General features: G+C 44.1%; 1 protein-coding gene across 1 annotated transcript in view; it reads left to right on the plus strand.

The window, feature by feature from the left end:
* Nucleotides 1–661: 661 nt before the first annotated feature.
* nt5c3a (5'-nucleotidase, cytosolic IIIA) overlaps nt 662–20,759 on the plus strand; it is an 81,568-nt gene continuing 61,470 nt past the window's right edge. Inside the window, exon 1 of the mRNA XM_083636206.1 lies at nt 662–876. Coding sequence (XP_083492332.1) covers nt 739–876 — 138 coding nt within the window. The 5' untranslated portion in view covers nt 662–738. The remainder of the gene's footprint in view (nt 877–20,759) is intronic.

The following is a 20,759-nucleotide window of genomic DNA, read 5'->3' on the forward strand; positions in this document are numbered from 1 at the left end:
CCAATTTACGTCCTTGACAGCTAGATCCACATTTTTCTTCTTGCCAATTCTCAATGACTTCACACCACACAACAGCTTTTAGCTTTTAATCCTTTCAAAGAACCAAGGAAAATGACGCTGGTGTTTGGAAGTGAATGGAGAGCTTTCCCCGTGATCGGCGTGGCCTATTTCATGCAGTGTCTCTATGTCCACTTTTGTCCATCAGATTTGTATTGAACATGTTCAATTTTGCTGCAAATCCAAAGAACAAAACCCTTTTCTGTTTTTTGTGCAAGTGTTTAGAGCAGTGTTCCTCAAAGTGGGGACCGGGGACCCAGGGGTCCTTGAGGAGGTTCTTGGGTGTCCCCAGTAAAAAGGTGAATAATTTATTTTCACTATAATTCCATGACCATAACTAACACGTTGACAAATTGTATGACTATTTTGGTCACATGCCATGGGGTTCACACAAAAGCAAAAATCGTAAGAGATGGGGGACCCTGGAACAAAATCTTATTAACTGGGGTCCGTGGTCTAGTGTCAGTTTAGGGCCACATGAAAAGGTTTGAGAATCACCATTTTAGAGAGATTGGTCTTCCTGTGTGCATAGATGATCTTTGGCAGCGCCAGCCCACAGAGCAGAGCAGCAGAGGGGGGGAGGATCCATGTTGACAGAAAGCAGACCGGGCAGCTCAGCTCGGTGTGTCGGTGAGCTGAGCTGAAGCAGCGGACCGGACCGGGACAGCGGGCCGTAGCGTCATGGACCGGACGGCCGTGGTGAAGGTCGGGGCCGCGGCCAGCGCGAGCTTCTGCGCCGTGCTCGGCGGCGTGGTGCTCGCGCAGTACATCGTTGCCAAGAAGAAGCGCGCGGGCAAGAAGACGCGGATCATAGAGATGGTGAGTAGTAGTAGAACCGCTGCGTCAAGACGCACACAGGAGATAGGAGACGACCGGAAATAAGGCGATTGGGCTTTCAAAATAAAAGTAAGCCTAAACTTTGTCGCTTGAAAACGTATAGGATGTTCATCATGGTACATTGTGAAAAAGTTCATTTTGGGAAGAAATAATTGTATTTTTAGGTTGAATTGATTTAACCTTAATGCGGATTTTCAGAAATCTATTGTAAAATCCATATATTTCACTACGATATTTTTAATTTATGTATTTCTTTATTACTGCTGTTGCTTGCATTGTTTATCATACTGGTAGTAGCCTAGCCAAAAAAGTTGCAACATATGGTGAGCTTTATTTTGAAAAAGGAAGTTTTAGGTGCTGTATTCCGGGAAACTTGAGGTCCATGCCGTGCTGCGCATGCGCTGTGTTCACTGTAGCAGTTGCTGTGTAGAGGTCACTAACTAGCTTGCTGTGACAGAAAACTGTCCCCACAAGCGTTATCTGCAACCACAGCACAGCTAACTTCTGTCAGAAAGCTGTCACTCCTCCCCTCTCCTGTCCACTGCTTGTTGTTGTTGTTGTTGTTGATGTTAATGATGATGAGTGGACAGCAGGTGTTCCAGACAGCAGGCATCAGGGGTAGGCTAGTAACTACAGGCTCTGGCATACATGGCATTTGCCCGGTGGGCCGATATGCGTGTGGGCCGGTCAGGCAAAAAAAGAATGAAAAAGGAGAAAAAAGGGGGAAATAATTGTCTGACCTGCCCATAAAACAGGTAGATTCAGTGTTTTTAGGTAGTGGTTGGAGAGTGGTTGGAGCGCAAAGATGGGTGGTGTCGTGTGTGGTCGATTATGGTGGGCCGGTCTGGGGGCCAAAATGCCAGGGCCGATTTTTTTTGTCCTAGTCCAGCCTTGGACAGTGCCACGCGACCAGGGCCGGTGGTATTTGTTTTTGGTACATAGGCTTAGGGGTGGGCGATATGACGATCTTAGATCGGGTCCACGATCTGCCTTTCCAGACAGATCGTTAGAATCGCCCTACATGCAGCGCACATTCTATCAGTTGCATTTCTATGTCTGAAAGACGCTTCCAAAGTTGTCCTCCCCTCCGCCTTTTCACTTCACAAAGTGCTGCAGCAGAGCAGCATGGAGGATGACAACGGAGGGCTGAGTTGGTTTGACACACACACACACACACACACACACATACACACTTAACCAGGGCTCGACAGGACCTCCCGTCATCCCGGGGACATTAAAAATAGCGTCAGGGACAATGAAAATTAATTTGAGGACGGAGCCGGGACGATAGTTGAAAAAATAAAAATAGCCTAAAAACACGCTCTGCTCGGGATGAAAATGACCCGAACAAATGAAACCTCTTTACAACACACACGCACACTAAACAAACATGCGGGTAGAGAGACAGACAGGCAGATAGAGTGGAACTACATGGCGCAAAGTTATTTTAAATGTGAGGAGGCATTGATCTTAATCTGCTGTCATCCTGCCTCGTATTCCCAGGTGAGCTCTGTTTCCCCCTCTCTCACTCAACGCTGTGGTGTGTGTGTGTGTGTGTGTGTGTGTGTGTGTGTGTGTGTGTGTGTGTGTGTGTGTGTGTGTGTGTGTGCGTGTGCCGAGCCGCGTCAGACAGACAGACAGAGCTGAGAGCTCTCTCTCTCTCCGTCTGTCGGTCTCTCTCTAACAATTAAACTAGCTAATTAAAATGATAACAATCACGTGAAAGATCACCCAACAAAAGCAACCGACGGTGGACAAATCGCAGATAGCCCTTATATATTCGTCCCATCGACCAACCCTACTGTATAGCTGAAATAATAGTGAACCAATACATAGATAGATAGATAGATAGATAGATAGATAGATAGATAGATAGATAGATAGATAGATAGATAGAGTAACAAGCATGTATGCTTGTGAACATTATTTCTTAGCATATGAATTATTGTAAACTCAGCGGAAATGAACGACATGAAAATATTTATAAAACAAATTGTATTTTAAATTTCCATGACTTTTCCCAGGTTTCTCATGACCATACGAACCCTGAAATGAGTTTGTACTTATTTTATGTGAAGCACTTTGAATTGTCTCTGTGTATGAAATGTGCTATACAAATAAACTGGACTTGACTTGACTTGTACTGTTCAGTAACTTGCAAAATAGTCTTAAAAACCAATATGAAAAAGAATCGTGATAAGATCGTGGATTGTGATCCTGCCTGAAACAATCGTGATGTGATATTTTTGCCATATGGCCCACCCCTACATAGGCTACACAGTATGTCAAAAAAGACACTGCTCAGGGCTCGACGTTAACTTTTAAAAGTGGTTGCCGGAGGGGCAACCTGGCAAGAGCTTTTGGTTGCCCGAATGAAAATATGGTTGCCCAATTTTAGTCGCCTTATAATTTGAGTAATTAAGATACTATGCAGTCATAAGCTGGCTTAATAATGACGATGTGACAGAAAAGTAAGTATAATAGTCTATAGTATATAGTATAATAGGCCTATTCAGTGTGCGCACCGGGTGTAGTAGTAGTAATAATGATAATAATAATAATAAATTTGTGTAATTTCGTTTTCTAAACAAATCTTATTTTTTGTTTTATAATGCATTTGCACTGAAAGGATTTGTTTAACTAATATTTGTGAACTTTCATTTTCATAGCCTATATTTTTTTTAACAGTTATTGTTCATATTGTGCTTAATTTATGAATTAAAAGTGTTATTGATAACGAAATACTAAGGATACTATGATGACAGTGGTTTGGGGCCCCCACTCTAAGTCAGGCTTGGTGCACTTGGTGTAAATTCAAATCACAACGTCGGGCGTAGCTAAGACCTACTTTTTTACGCCCAGCTGGTGCACTCGGCTCCTGTGGGTCTTTTGGGGCCCTGTCGTAGATGCGCCCGGCTGCGGACGTGCGCGTTCACGTGAATACGTGCTTGTTGCCAAGCAACACACTTCTCTCAGACGAGCTGGAGACAGCTGACAGACAGCTCCAACTCAGCTCAAACTTATAGAGTTGTATTCAAAGCATAGAAACGTTCTCACAGCTAAATTTAACAGCGCCAACACAAACAAACAGAAACGAGATGCATGGAATTTGATCACAAGTGCAATCAGTACTGAATGCGATGGCGGACTGCGCACTGCGGGCAGTTGACGAAGTCAGGAAGAAATGGAAAGATCTTCCGACGCATCAGCTTTTAAAACCAGGATACCATATCAGCCTGCTCCTGAAGAGATCCAAAATAGTTCAAATGGCCTACCAAGCACTTAATTGTGTGGTTTGCAATTGCAAATAGGGGTGGGCGATATGACGATCTTATGACGATCGTTCACGATCAGAATGGCTCCACGATCTGCCTTTCCAGACAGATCGTTAGAATCGCGCTACATGCAGTGCACATTCTATCAGTTGCATTTCTATGTGTGAAAGACGCTTCCCAAGTTTTCCTCCCCTCCCCCTTTTCACTTTGGAAAGTGGAGCAGCATGACAACATGGAGGGGCAGTTGGTTTAACACACACACACACACACACACACACTTAACCAGGGCTTGCCTTGACAAGGACCTCCCGTCATCCCAGGGACGTTAAAAATAGCGTTAATTAATTTGGGGACGGAGTCGGACGATAGCCTAAACACACGCTCTGCTCGTTACAATGAACAGCGTTAAAAATGACATGCCACACACACGCACACTAAACAGACATGCGGGCACTGGCAGAGAGACAAACAGGCAGATAGAGCGGAACTCATCGCGCAAAAAGTGTCTGAATCTGGGCTGCTCTTTGTGATAGTTTGAGTTTCATTTGCTTCAGTCGGACTTGGCAGTTATTTTAAATGCGAGGACGCTCCTAATCTGCCCTCATCCTGCTGCCTCGTATTCTCAGGAGAGCGCATTTCTGCTCTACCTTTTATTTTATTTCCCCCCGCCTCTCTCTCACTGCTTAAAGCTCAATGCTGTGTGTGTGTGTAGCCGTTTTCCTCAGTGTGTTGTAACAGATAAACTCATGGAGATAGTGAAGCTGCTGGAGTGTGTTTCACCCTGTTGACCAGTAGAGGGCATAGCAGAGCTTCCTTCACCTTCACAGCCTGACTGGGCTTTTCATCATTTTCAGTACTGTGTAGGAGGCTATAAACGTGGCTCTTTGGAACATAAGAGAATAATTTACATCATTTATTTCTGCCTTTGAGAAATTGGCAACTCTCTCTTCATTGTTATGATACACCTTCAAGAGGCAACTCTCTCTTCATTGTTATGATACACCTTCAAGAGGCAACTCTCTCTTCATTGTTATGATAAAACCTTCCAAGAGGCAACTCTCTCTTCATTGTTATGATACACCTTCAAGAGGCAACTCTCTCTTCATTGTTATGATACACCTTCCAAGAGACAACTCTCTCTTCATTGTTATGATACACCTTCAAGAGGCAACTCTCTCTTCATTGTTATGATACACCGTCCAAGAGGCAACTCTCTCTTCATTGTTATGATACACCTTCCAAGAGGCAACTCTCTCTTCATTGTTATGATACACCTTCCAAGAGGCAACTCTCTCTTCATTGTTATGATACACCTTCAAGAGGCAACTCTCTCTTCATTGTTATGATACACCGTCCAAGAGGCAACTCTCTCTTCATTGTTATGATACACCTTCCAAGAGGCAACTCTCTCTTCATTGTTATGATACACCTTCCAAGAGGCAACTCTCTCTTCATTGTTATGATACACCTTCAAGAGGCAACTCTCTCTTCATTGTTATGATACACCTTCAAGAGGCAACTCTCTCTTCATTGTTATGATAAAACCTTCCAAGAGGCAACTCTCTCTTCATTGTTATGATACACCGTCCAAGAGGCAACTCTCTCTTCATTGTTATGATACACCGTCCAAGAGGCAACTCTCTCTTCATTGTTATGATACACCGTCCAAGAGGCAACTCTCTCTTCATTGTTATGATACACCTTCCAAGAGGCAACTCTCTCTTCATTGTTATGATACACCTTCCAAGAGGCAACTCTCTCTTCATTGTTATGATACACCGTCCAAGAGGCAACTCTCTCTTCATTGTTATGATACACCGTCCAAGAGGCAACTCTCTCTTCATTGTTATGATACACCGTCCAAGAGGCAACTCTCTCTTCATTGTTATGATACACCGTCCAAGAGGCAACTCTCTCTTCATTGTTATGATACACCTTCCAAGAGGCAACTCTCTCTTCATTGTTATGATACACCTTCCAAGAGGCAACTCTCTCTTCATTGTTATGATACACCGTCCAAGAGGCAACTCTCTCTTCATTGTTATGATACACCGTCCAAGAGGCAACTCTCTCTTCATTGTTATGATACACCGTCCAAGAGGCAACTCTCTCTTCATTGTTATGATACACCGTCCAAGAGGCAACTCTCTCTTCATTGTTATGATACACCTTCCAAGAGGCAACTCTCTCTTCATTGTTATGATACACCGTCCAAGAGGCAACTCTCTCTTCATTGTTATGATACACCGTCCAATAGGGGTGCACCGATCGATCTGCACGCAATCTGTATCGGCCGATTTGGACCTCAAATATGTGATCTGCTGTTTCCGATATTCCTTTAATTTTGCCGATCGCATAGCCGATCATGCTGCACGTGAGAAACATGAGGCAGCCCATTTTCATGTCTTCAATGTCTATCGTTTAACTTTCATATTGTGCTCTAACGTTTATATCATTGTGTTGCAAAGCACACGCTTTGCTTTCATCAGTGTACTCACCTCCATGCACACACCGCACCAGACTGTCAACACACCTCTTGCGTCTTTGAATCACACAAATCAGCTGGTGATTAGAGCAGACTCAGCAGATAGAAGTTATCTCCAGTCCTCCCGCCTACCGAGGCATTTGCATGCTGTTAAATCCGTGTGTATTAAAGTCCCAGATTAACGTGGTAGTCGGGGTAGTGCACGCGCACACACAGACAATTTCCACGCAAGCATTGATGTTCCCGCGGGCACTTTGAAGGAAGCGAAAGTGTGCTGCTATGTGGATGTGCGCTCCATTCAGACGGATGCGCTAATTAATGCCACTACTCAGATGGAGTTTAGCTCGTGTGTAGCTTGTGATTCTGTTGTTTCTCCCGTCATGTAACCCTGTCACCATTATGTAGATCGCACTCATAGTGCTGCTAATTATAACACTGTAACTCGGCCTCGATGGGCGGGTCGTTTTGATGTTCGTTCGATGCGGATCCCAATGTATGACGGTTATTGTGCATAACCCCGGTTCTATGAGTGGGAGCTCTTTGGCTTTAGTCATGGTTCAAGACTGGTGTTTAAGAGTAACTGACTTACAGTTTACCTAATTATCATTTATATATTATTAGTTGTTAATTATCACTATAATTGGCCTATATAACAGCAAGCTTGGTTACTGACCTGTTTGTATATTTTATTGCCTCCTTTTTCCAGACCACACACAATCCTACTATTCCTGTCATAATGCTGTAAAAAGCCTATACTGCTGTACTGTACTGAAGAGAACTGACAACTAAACGGTTGAACTCCCATCTGTCTCATGTTGGCAGTTTCCTTTAGCCTACAAAATATAAAATAAATATATATATATATATCGGTGATCGGTAATCGGTAATCGGTGATCGGTCGATGATCGGTTGGGCAGATATTTCTCATAGGTGATCGGCAATCGGTGATCGGTGGCAAAAAACGTGATCGGTGCACCCCTACCGTCCAAGAGGCAACTCTCTCTTCATTGTTATGATACACCGTCCAAGAGGCAACTCTCTCTTCATTGTTATGATACACCGTCCAAGAGGCAACTCTCTCTTCATTGTTATGATACACCGTCCAAGAGGCAACTCTCTCTTCATTGTTATGATACACCGTCCAAGAGGCAACTCTCTCTTCATTGTTATGATACACCGTCCAAGAGGCAACTCTCTCTTCATTGTTATGATACACCGTCCAAGAGGCAACTCTCTCTTCATTGTTATGATAAAACCTTCCAAGAGGCAACTCTCTCTTCATTGTTATGATACACCGTCCAAGAGGCAACTCTCTCTTCATTGTTATGATACACCTTCCAAGAGGCAACTCTCTCTTCATTGTTATGATACACCTTCCAAGAGGCAACTCTCTCTTCATTGTTATGATACACCTTCCAAGAGGCAACTCTCTCTTCATTGTTATGATACACCGTCCAAGAGGCAACTCTCTCTTCATTGTTATGATACACCTTCCAAGAGGCAACTCTCTCTTCATTGTTATGATACACCTTCCAAGAGGCAACTCTCTCTTCATTGTTATGATACACCTTCCAAGAGGCAACTCTCTCTTCATTGTTATGATACACCTTCCAAGAGGCAACTCTCTCTTCATTGTTATGATACACCTTCAAGAGGCAACTCTCTCTTCATTGTTATGATACACCTTCCAAGAGGCAACTCTCTCTTCATTGTTATGATTCACCTTCCAAGAGGCAACTCTCTCTTCATTGTTATGATACACCTTCCAAGAGGCAACTCTCTCTTCATTGTTATGATACACCTTCAAGAGGCAACTCTCTCTTCATTGTTATGATACACCTTCAAGAGGCAACTCTCTCTTCATTGTTATGATTCACCTTCCAAGAGGCAACTCTCTCTTCATTGTTATGATACACCTTCCAAGAGGCAACTCTCTCTTCATTGTTATGATACACCTTCCAAGAGGCAAACATTTGTAGCTCACACATAGATTGGCTGGCCGGCTGGCTGGCTCGCTGGCTCACTTATATTACACTTAACTTTATTGGTGTAAAACTACAGGCAATAGTACATCCAAGAGGATAACACCCGTTCTTAAAGGAGAAGTCTAGTTTTTTACACCCCGGACCTTATTTCCAGCTTAAAATATGATGTTTTACTCACCCAGAGAACTTTGGTTTCATTCTGATCGCCATAGAAGATATTCAGGTCAGAGTAGAGTCCGAACTGGCCAAAACGGGCGAACGGGGCATACGTAGTTCACACTGCAAATAACGTATTTTCTGCAATGTAGCAGTACATACCCTTTCATAAATGAACGTGAATGCGTCTAGTCTCCTCCGGGCTGCTTCGGGCAGCCTCGGTTTCCTAATCCGCATGGCTTTAATCAGTTGCTTGCTCTTTTTCCCTCCCATTGTAAAGGAACAATGCCCACTGCAAGTGGGCAGGGGTGAACATTAAAGCAGCACGTGTGAAACACCACCCCGTTGGCAAACGAGAGGAGATCTCACCAAGCACCTCAGAACCTTTCTGTGACATTATGACTGACATTATGACCTCCTACAGAGAGGAGGTGGGGGCCCTGGAACAATGGTGCCAGAGGACAACCACCTCTCTCTGAACGTCTCCAAGACCAAGGAGATCATTGTGGACTACAGGAGAGGGGGGGGCACACACCCCCCAATCACCATCAACGGCACAGTGGTGGACAGGGTGGACAGCTTCAAGTACCTGGGAGTCAACATCCACCAGGACCTGACATGGGCCGGTCACACCGCCACTGTTGTCAAAAAGGCCCAACAGCGACTACACGGACTCAGGCGCCTGAAGAAATTTGGGCTAAGGCCAGAAATCCTTAGGGACTTCTACAGAGGCACCATTGAAAGCCTGCTGACTGGCTGCTTCACCACCTGGTACGGGAACTGTACCACCATGGACCGCAGGGCGCTACGGAGGGTGAGGCGCGCGGCCCAGCACGTAACAGGAGATGAGTTGCCAGAACTGCAGGAACTGTATAACCAGCGGTGCCTCAGGAGGTCCCTGAAGATCATCAAAGACACAAACCATCCCCACAACAGTCTGTTCTCCCTGTTACCCTCAGGGAGGAGATACAGGGTCCCAAAAGCACGCACAAATCGCTTGAGGGACAGTTTTCTCCCGCAGGCCACGAGACTCCTTAACATACACAAATAGTGTAGCAGCTGTACTGTACCGCACTGTAGCTGCTACCATTATGTATGTCTAATGTTTAACTGTATGTTTAATTAGGTATATGCTATTAGCACCTGTACGTCAAATACGTCGAATTTAAAATGTTTAAGCACGTCTAAAGTATGCACATGACATGTGCACCTATGTGTAGTGGATATGCCACTGTCTCTGACTTGTCTTATCACTCTACTGCCTTATTGCTTGTTGTGTCTCTTGTTGTTTTTGCACTCATATGCCCTGTTATATTTGTACTATGTTGTAAACGGAGTCCACAGCACAAGAATTTGACACGTGATACTTGTACCACGGAGTGACAATTAGTGTTGTCACAGTACCAATAATTCAGTAGTCGGTACCGGTACTAGTGAATTTCCACGGTACTCGGTACCAATTTCGGTACCACGGTAAAAAAAAACAGACTGATATTTCTTGAACATATTCTCTAGAGATGCTGCGATCCGATCATGTGATCGGATATCTGCGCGATATCATCCAAAAAACATGGATCGGATCGGATCGGATTCCAGCGAAAATGACCGATCCAAGGCTCCGATATAAGCACTCCATTCCATGACTCCCCTCCAGGATTTCTATCCAGCATGCAGCAGCAGCAGCACACAGAGGCCGCGTTGAGCCTAGGATGACCAGGGCCAAAACGTTGTCTTGCTTCAACATACATCGCATCGCATAAACCATTTCCACCCGCAGGTTTAACTCACGTTAACGACACGTTAGTTGACTGAGCGAACGGCGCTGTACAGCAGGTCGTTATCACTGCACTGAAGAGAAGTAACATTAGATAATGACGAAAGACTCCTCCAATCTGGCAGTGGAAATGTATGCACAAACTTTGTGTGTAACTTTGCGAGACTCAACCGAATGACTGATGAGTCTCGCGTTGAGCCTAGGATAGCCAGGGCTTAGATCTGCGTGAGCACGACCCGTCGTAATTTGTCCAATAGCGTTACATTAAAACGTTGTCTTGCTTCAACATACATCGCATCGCATAAACCATTTCCACCCGCAGGTTTGAGGAGTAGCTAACATAAACGTCAGATAAATACTCTCTATAGGCTAACGTTACCCACTGAGGCAGCTAACATGGCTAATTAGCTAGCTAACAGCAGCTATATCTTTCTCCTCTAACGACACGTTAGTTGACTGAGCGAACGGCGCTGTACAGCAGGTCGCTATCAAAACGTATTGCACTGAAGAGAAGTAACATTAGAAAATGACAAAAGACTCCTCCAATCTGGCAGTGGAAATGTATGCACAAACAGGGACAGGGCTGTGTGTGTGTGTGTGTGAGAGACAGGGACAGGGCTGTGTGTGTATGTGTCCTGTGTGAGACAGAGTGGGGGTGTATGTGTGAGGAAACAATAATTATTTGTGTCCAGTGTTCACCCATTACAAAAGAAGTGTGTATTTGATTGTTATGTTTTAGTTTTACATCAAATTAATTAGATTAACTAAATCGTTTACATACTATATTACCAAAGCACACACATACATACCTAACCCTAAAAATGTTTGTTGCCTGCTAGCTATCAGACAGCATAGAGAGACTTAAATATGTGCTGTATCGGTATCGGATCGAAATCGGTATCGAATCGGGTATCGAAATTTGATCGGAATCGGATCGGTTTTGAGCTAAAATATCGAAATCGGATCGGAATTGAAAAATCTCGATCGCAGCATCTCTAATATTCTCCTTTATTAAAGTATGCAACCATTTCCAATTAACAAATGGCATGTAGCCTTCAACTTTAAAACAAAACAATGTGCTTCTGCTTACTTCTTCTTACATTCAACTCTGTATGGCAGTGAGTACAGACAGTGGCATGTAGCCCTCAAGTATTTTATTTTATTATTATATTAAATATTATAATTTAATTTATTTCACAGAATTGCTGGAATCCTTTTTTTTCAAGGGTGTATATTGGTATTTGATCGATGCATAGGAATTCTGCCAATGCCCTATCACACTTTCTTGCTTCATGTGAGTTCTTGTCATATTTCCTCTGCTTTTCAAAAACATCAGGAATTGTCTGCTGGGTGGTCTTTTGGGCTCCGCGACTTGTGCCTTCCTCTTCATCTTCATCTCTCGCATACTGTTAAATGGAAAGTAACGTCAGTGAGATTTACTAAAATAAAGAGATGATAAAGACAACTGCACATACACACATGTAGAGTGCAAGCAATTTTATGTAGCTAGTTTTAATTCACGGACATGTTTCACCCGAAAGAAGCTTGTATTTATTGGCTAAGTTCGGCTATTAGCCGTGTCCCATAATGATTCCATTACAAACATTGCATTGCACACACGCTACACTATGCTAGCTAACGCTGTACCAGGTATTAGCCGGGTCCCATAATGATTCCATTACGAAACACGTTAACGTTATTACGTTAACGTTAGCCAAACGTTTTTTTGGTTACACAATGCATTGCCAGCTATCTCAAAAACTAATGTGACAGGATAAGGTCCGTTTGATATGTTGTTAAATGTGTTATTTTACACCATTTGAAAGAATTAACCCACCTTGGATTCTTTGAACAGGTCTGGGTGCTTGGCGAGATTGGATGTGTTACCCTGTTTGGTTTGGAACTCCCTTTCACACTTTTTGCAGATGGGGCTTTCGGGACTGATATTTCCAAATGCGACTCTTTGCATTCTTCTTCTCAACAAGTTGAGTTGTTGGAATAGGAGCAGCCGCTCCTGCTGCAGCCGTAGCCATTCTCTTCGCCGCCTGTGCTCGTGTCAACAAGCTGTGAATGACTGTTCGCGATTAGTGTGGACGTTCGGGGACACCGTAGTCCCGGAAGTGCGCGGGGCTGTATGCGCAGTATGTATGTGTGTTGCTCAGGCAGACAGGCTAACGTTAGCTGGCGGCTGGGTCCATGAAGCCAAGCCATGGTGGCAAACTAAATAGTAAATTCGGTACCCTCGGTACCATGAAAAACAGGTACCGTTCAGTACCGTAGCAATGTAGTACCGTCCAAGTACCGAAGTACTGAGTACCGTGACAACACTAGTGACAATAAAAATCTTGAATCTTGAATCTTGAATCTTGAATGAATGAATGAATGACTCACCCCAAAAAGCCGTCTCCTGACCACACACTGCGCTGCGCACGTGGTAAAAATCTACTGAAGTAAAAGTAAAACGTCTCATTTGAAATTAGCCTGGTAAAGCAGCCGGTCACATGAACTCACATTTCATTTAGTTCTACCAGACCGTCTGGCCTTAAGCTTTCACACAGTGTTTGCAGTGGGCAGAAGTTGGGCGGGTGTACTTGCCTTGACAGACAACTCCTTCAGCCAATCAGTGTTGGATCCAGTCAAACCCAAATCCACCCAGGAGAACGGCAAAAACATCCGCTGTTGCGGTGATACTCCTGTACTTGTTTAATTGTTGTTATTGAGTCTATTTCTGCAATGCCTGCACTTTATGGCTGTTTGAACTCGACGAACATTGACATTACTCCTCAAGGCGGAGAAGCACGGAGGCAGCCATTATTGTTTTCCCAGTGGCGTTCCTGATTGGGCGGTTACGATGTCAACTACGAGGCGGGTCACTCATGGGCTCGTACGCTTTGCAGTTTCTGCAAAAGCCCTCCCAGGACTGGAGGCCAGACGGTCTGGTAGAACAAAATGAAATCTGAGTTCACGTGACCGGCTGGTTTACCAGGCTAATTTGAAATGCCCTCAGAACAAATGTTCCTGAGTAACTTTTTTAGAAAAGTGCAAAATTCATTCATTCACCTCCGTCACATACACCGCGCTTGACTCCACCACCACAGACATATGGGTTGTAGCTGTGTGGGAGTGGCTTGACTCCACCACCACAGACATATGGGTTGTAGCTGTGTGGGAGTGGCTTGACTCCACCACCACAGACATATGGGTTGTAGCTGTGTGGGAGTGGCTTGACTCCACCACCACAGACATATGGGTTGTAGCTGTGTGGGAGTGGCTTGACTCCACCACCACAGACATATGGGTTGTAGCTGTGTGGGAGTGGCTTGACTCCACCACCACAGACATATGGGTTGTAGCTGTGTGGGAGTGGCTTGACTCCACCACCACAGACATATGGGTTGTAGCTGTGTGGGAGTGGCTTGACTCCACCACCACAGACATATGGGTTGTAGCTGTGTGGGAGTGGCTTGACTCCACCACCACAGACATATGGGTTGTAGCTGTGTGGGAGTGGCTTGACTCCACCACCACAGACATATGGGTTGTAGCTGTGTGGGAGTGGCTTGACTCCACCACCACAGACATATGGGTTGTAGCTGTGTGGGAGTGGCTTGACTCCACCACCACAGACATATGGGTTGTAGCTGTGTGGGAGTGGCTTGACTCCACCACCACAGACATATGGGTTGTAGCTGTGTGGGAGTGGCTTGACTCCACCACCACAGACATGGGTTGTAGCTGTGTGGGAGTGGCTTGACTCCACCACCACAGACATATGGGTTGTAGCTGTGTGGGAGTGGCTTGACTCCACCACCACAGACATATGGGTTGTAGCTGTGTGGGAGTGGCTTGACTCCACCACCACAGACATATGGGTTGTAGCTGTGTGGGAGTGGGCCATTCACACGTCACATTCAATTGAAGAAGGCATTTTGTATTTTTTTATTTGCACAGTATACAAAACTACATCAAATCCAGACAATAATAAAAAAATGACAGAATGCGACAGGCCAGACTGACCTCCCCTACAAAGATCAAATATAAAACAAAAGTAAGCTACTAAATAAGCAACAAGAAAATAAACATAAGAAACACAAAAAGAAAAAACTAAGCTAGCATGATTTCAAAAAGCAACTAAAAAAGATAAAAAGCACATAGAAAGCACATAAAATAAACTAAGAAAACCTAACCAATCAACAACCCCCCCCCCCCCCACCCCCCAAAGAAAATCCATGAAAAACAAATATGATGGAAAAAAGACAGAAAAATATAAACCTACATTATATGAGGGATCAGCTGACCAGCATGTTTGTAAACAAATGGCGTCACTGGGGGAATCATGAGTACACGCAGAGTGCAGAGAGGAGTCGACGCCATGACAGCCTACCGCACCGATAAAACGATATTTTAGAGCCACAATATCCTATTATAAAAGGGAGCATGTGGGGGCATTGGGCAATGTTTCTCTGTTTCTCTGTTTACATTTTTGTGCCGGCCACAGCTATGCCGTTTTATGTGCAATCGGGCTGAAACTTGTAGGGGGTGTAAAGAGCACCCGTGCGAGTGACCTGACGGAGCAGGATTTTTTAATTAGGGCAGATTAATTGCCCTGAGGCTATAGTTCATTCATGATGTCATCAGTGATGTCATCAGTGATGATGTCATCTAGGGCTGTGCCCATTCACTTATCTCCCGATTCGATACTCTCACGATACTTGGGTGCCGATTCGATATATATTGCGATTCTTAAGTATTATCGCAATATCGAATTCGATATTGCGATTTTTGTTTATTTTTTTCTTTTATTTTTTCAGTTTGTTTGCTTTTTTACACTAGAACATGGGAAAAGTTGAATCATACACTAGAGACTGTATATTATATCATGAGTAGGGCTGGGCGATATAGTTAAAAACAGGGGCGGACTGGGATCATAATTCAGGCCGGGCATTAGATACCAAGCAGGCCAGGCCGACGCGCGTGAAATTTGTCCGTTTGAAGCCCAATTTGGGCCGTTTGAAGCTCAATTTGGGTAGTTTGAAGCCCAGTTTGGGCCGTTTGAAGCTCAATTTGGGTATTTGAAGCCCAATTTGGGTCATTTGAAGCCAGATTTGGGCCGTTTGAAGCCCAATTTGGGTCGTTTGAAGCCCAATTTGGTCCGTTTGAAGTCAGATTTGGGCCGTTTGAAGCCCAATTTGCGTCGTTTGAAGCCCAATTTGGGCCGTTTGAAGCTCAATTTGGGTAGTTTGAAGCCCAATTTGGGCCGTTTGAAGCTCAATTTGGGTCGTTTGAAGCCCAATTTGGGTCGTTTGAAGCCAGATTTGGGCCGTTTGAAGCCCAATTTGGGTCGTTTGAAGCCCAATTTGGGCCATTTGAAGCCAGATTTGGGCCGGTTGAAGCCCAATTTGCGTCGTTTGAAGCCCAATTTGGGCCGTTTGAAGCCCAATTTGGGCCAAGTCCAATTTTACAATGAGATGCACCCACTTTAACCCTGAAGTGTAATTATTACTTCAGACTAACTAATAAAGTAATAAAACCACTAGTAAACCAGTAGGCGGCACCTGGCCTGCTGTTCAGTGAGTGGCCTGACTGCGGGCACCCAATTTTCTTTTTTTTTTTTTTTTTTTTTTTTGCGATTAGCAATTCTGGAATAAAAGATTGATTCAAAAAATCGTGACATTAAAAATCGCGATACTTAGGTGAATCGATTTTTTCTCCCACCCCTAATGTCATCAGTGATGATCGTCATGACGTCACGCTGATTCCTCGTATAACAAGAAGTAAACGCTTGCAGTTGTTGGCTGTGAGCAAAATCATACAAATAGTCACTTTTTTCTAGATCTACAGTATAAATGATTGAGTCCAGGTAAGGTTTGACTGTAGACTTTACAATACTACTTGGTACTGGGTTATTATGGTTCATACCTTAAGGATACCCAGGCCTGGGTTATTATGGTTCATACCTTAAAGGAGAATTCTGTTTTTTTTTAACCTGCAGCCCTCTCCTCACATTAATTATGATCTGACGACTCACCCAGTGTTCTCCGCAGCGTTTTTGTCGTCCTAGGCATTGTTTTGAGATCAATAGCGTCCAAGCCAGTCCTAGAATGTAGCTCTGGGGCCAAGTGGCAGCATGCTTTTCCTCCATTTAAATAGACAGTTTTATTCCCGTTTTCGACGCATATCGTCATAAACTGTTCCCTAAGGAACGATCAGACTGCAATTGTCCCCCGGTCTCTTTACAGCGGTAAAGAGCGCCAGCAGTACTTGTTACAGGCATGCCAGGAATTCCAGGTATCCCATTTCTGCCTGTCGGGTCAGTTGTGTCTCACTGACCCGACAGGCAAAAATGGGATGCTTGTAACTAGTGAAAAGAGCCCGGGGGAGGCTGCAGGTTAAAAAAAACGAAATTCTCCTTTAAGGATACCCAGGCCTGGGTTATTATGGTTCATACCTTAACTCATTGAGTGTAGGGATGCACCGATCGATCGGCACGTGACCGGAAATGGCCGATTTTCACGTGATCGGCCTCGATCGGTGATCTGTTCCGGTCACTCTAAATAGCCGATTCTGTGAGCCGATTTTCACATGACGTGCGCGCACCCCAAAGCACCGAGACAGGCACCCAGCCACCACACCACACACGCCAGCATACCTTCCTCGTTGTGGATATTTTTCACCGTCAGTGAAGTAGACAAAGCTCGCAGTTTGTCACACATGCAAGTCGAAAATAAGCCGTGGAGACAGAGGTGCGGCCGTGTCCCGCTCGGCTGGAGTCCAGTCAGAGCGGCTCGCTTCACTACACTGGCCCCCCTCTCTCTGCTCTCTCTCCCCGGGAAGCGGTGCTCCAGCAACCCGCCACCGCGCACAGCCGGCTTGGCGAGTGTGTCCAGTATAACCATTCCCCGACCTGCTTTTCCATTCCACATCAGCGCTGCTGCCTCAGCCTGTCAAGTCATGTTGTAACGTGACGTGGATACAGGAGAGACTATTTGTTTCGTATTGCAAATAGAACGACATGAGAACGACGGACATAATAATAAAAATGCATCGGACTCACAAGTGTGCAACGTTTTCTGTGCGTGACGATATTTTTTCGGATGGCAGATAAAAATACGCATACCAAACTTCGGACTGTGTGTAAACTCCGCCTGATATTCAGACTGAAGATCGTTACTGTAACTCATAAACTCATTTCCCCTCTACTCAAGAGGACTGGTCTGGAGCCAGTCTATAAACTCCTTGTCCATGGATCATTTTGATGTTCTGTTGCACCTGTTTTCTTTTGGAAAAGTAAATGCATGATAGCTGTGGGATATAGGCTATTGGATTTAATTTAATTTTTGTATTCATTGTATTTGCACAAAAAAGCTCTGTCCAGTAGCCTAACCTGGAACACTTTTATTTTGAGATGTGTTTGAGTGAGAAGGTCCTACTTCATGCAAATGATAAGAATTGTTTATTTGTTTATTTGGATCCCCATTAGATGTAAGAATTGTTCTATGAATCTTAATTTTTAAACAAAGTTACAAAAACGTTTGTGTAAGCTGTCAATTGTTGTTTTTAGAAAAAAAAATCGGAATCGGCAAAAATCGGTATCGGCAAGTCAGACTATTCAAAAATCGGAAATCGGAATCGGCCAAGAAAATGGCAATCGGTGCATCCCTAATTGAGTGCCAGCCACTTTTGGAAAACGGATGCTCCCAGTGCCAGAGTTTCAGAGCGTTTTCAGTGATTTCTCGAGGCCCACAGAATATTGTGTGATATTACTATGTAAACACCGAACACGCACAAAGAACGATGAGACTCTATTGTATCATCAGCAAAAAAAAGTTTATTGATATCATTTTCCGTTCTTTAGTTATTAGCCAGAGAAGATAGGTTGATTTCACCAAAAACAGACGTTTCAGACTAGAAGCTGAGATAATGAGCCTTTTGTGAAATGAAGCATTTCAAGCAAATCACTGACTCTGAAGCTAATATTTTCTGACCTGAAACATCTGAACAGTAATTTCCTTCAATAAAACAGCACCCCCACCCACCTCAACTGCAAACTCCTCCTCCGTGGGAGTGTCTCTGGTGGCTCTGCTCGCTCTGCTGCGTGTGTCAGGCGACGAATCTCTGCATGGAGCTGGGATAAACTCATCCCCACACCAACACACAGCTTGCATGCCAGAGCTGGGAGAAACTCACCCCCACACCAACACCCAGCCTGCATGCCGGCGGAGCTTGGAGAAACTCATCCCCACACTAACACACAGCCTAACACGCACCCAGCGTCTATTTTCGGAGCGATCCGTTTTTGTGCGCCGGCTCCCAGCGCGACACCGAAAAGCCAAACCGGACTGCTGAGAATGGTTTGGCCCTTCGGCGTCGGGTGCTGCTTTTCTGGCGGCTAATCGTGTGGAGAAACTATGCAGCAGAGACAGAGGGGCTCAGTTGTGGGAGCGGATTGACTGCTGTTCGCAGCTAACGTTAGCTCCAGCCAGAGCAATCTATACGGCTCTGGCTCCAGCATCGGTTTCCGTTTCATCACGGGGCTTCTTCTGCTGTTTTTCCTTACCTTTCTCTAATCTGGAGAGCACTGTCGCCACCTAATGGGTCCGTAATATAGCTTCTACACATTCGACATCCCCCATATTTTCACAGGAGATGCATCAGGCTTTGATCCACGTCCCACCGTCAAAAAACTGACGACAATCGTCGTCATTGGCACTCTACGTTACTATTTGAATTGACGACGATTGTCGTCATTGGCACTCAATGAGTTAATGATACCCAGGCCTGGTTTATTATGGTTCATACCTTAAGGATACCCAGGCCTGGGTTATTATGGTTCATACCTTAAGGATACCCAGGACTGGCGCAGTACAGTATATGGATCTCCATGGAAGGAGAAGCAGATAGCGAGAGAGCTCAGCCTATCTGGGCTTCAACATGAATGACGACTGCACTGCCCTCAATACCGCACAGAGAGTGGAGTCCTAATCTGTGCAGCTGTTGGTAAATCAATTGTTTTGAAGCAGATATCCTGATGTGACGTACGCACACAGCTCAGATAGTCAAACTGATGTGACGTACGCACACAGCTCAGATAGTCAAACTGACACTTCTCTGCCCTACAGAGCGATATGCTATGACATGTTGCTGATCGTCATGTTGCCACTGGGAGTGTTCACAAAGGATATTATGTTAGAGTTCACAGAGGCTATAACATGTTAGTGTTCACAGAGGATATAACATGTTTAGTGTTCACAGAGGATATAACATGTTTAGTGTTCACAGAGGATATAACATGTTTAGTGTTCACAGAGGATATAACATGTTTAGTGTTCACAGAGGATATAACATGTTTAGTGTTCACAGAGGATATAACATGTTTAGTGTTCACAGAGGATATAACATGTTAGTGTTCACAGAGGATATAACATGTTAGTGTTCACAGAGGATATAACATGTTTAGTGTTCACAGAGGATATAACATGTTTAGTGTTCACAGAGGATACAACATGTTTAGTGTTCACAGAGGATATAACATGTTTAGTGTTCAGAGGATATAACATGTTAGTGTTCACAGAGGATATAACATGTTTAGTGTTCAGAGGATATAACATGTTAGTGTTCACAGAGGATATAACATGTTTAGTGTTCACAGAGGATATAACATGTTAGTGTTCACAGAGGATATAACATGTTTAGTGTTCACAGAGGATATAACATGTTTAGTGTTCACAGAGGATATAACATGTTATTGTTCACAGAGGATATAACATGTTAGTGTTCACAGAGGATATAACATGTTAGTGTTCACAGAGGATATAACATGTTTAGTGTTCACAGAGGATACAACATGTTTAGTGTTCACAGAGGATATAACATGTTTAGTGTTCACAGAGGATACAACATGTTTAGTGTTCACAGAGGATATAACATGTTTAGTGTTCACAAAGGATATGTTAGTGTTCAGAGGATATAACATGTTAGTGTTCAGAGGATATAACATGTTAGAGTGTTCACAAAGGATATGTTAGTGTTCAGAGGATATAACATGTTAGTGTTCAGAGGATATAGCATGTTAGTGTGTTCACAAAGGATATGTTAGTGTTCAGAGGATATAACATGTTAGTGTTCAGAGGATATAACATGTTAGAGTGTTCACAAAGGATATGTTAGTGTTCAGAGGATATAACATGTTA

Source organism: Poromitra crassiceps, assembly GCF_964638095.1.
Source record: "Poromitra crassiceps genome assembly, chromosome: 1".
Classification (NCBI taxonomy): domain Eukaryota; kingdom Metazoa; phylum Chordata; class Actinopteri; order Beryciformes; family Melamphaidae; genus Poromitra; species Poromitra crassiceps.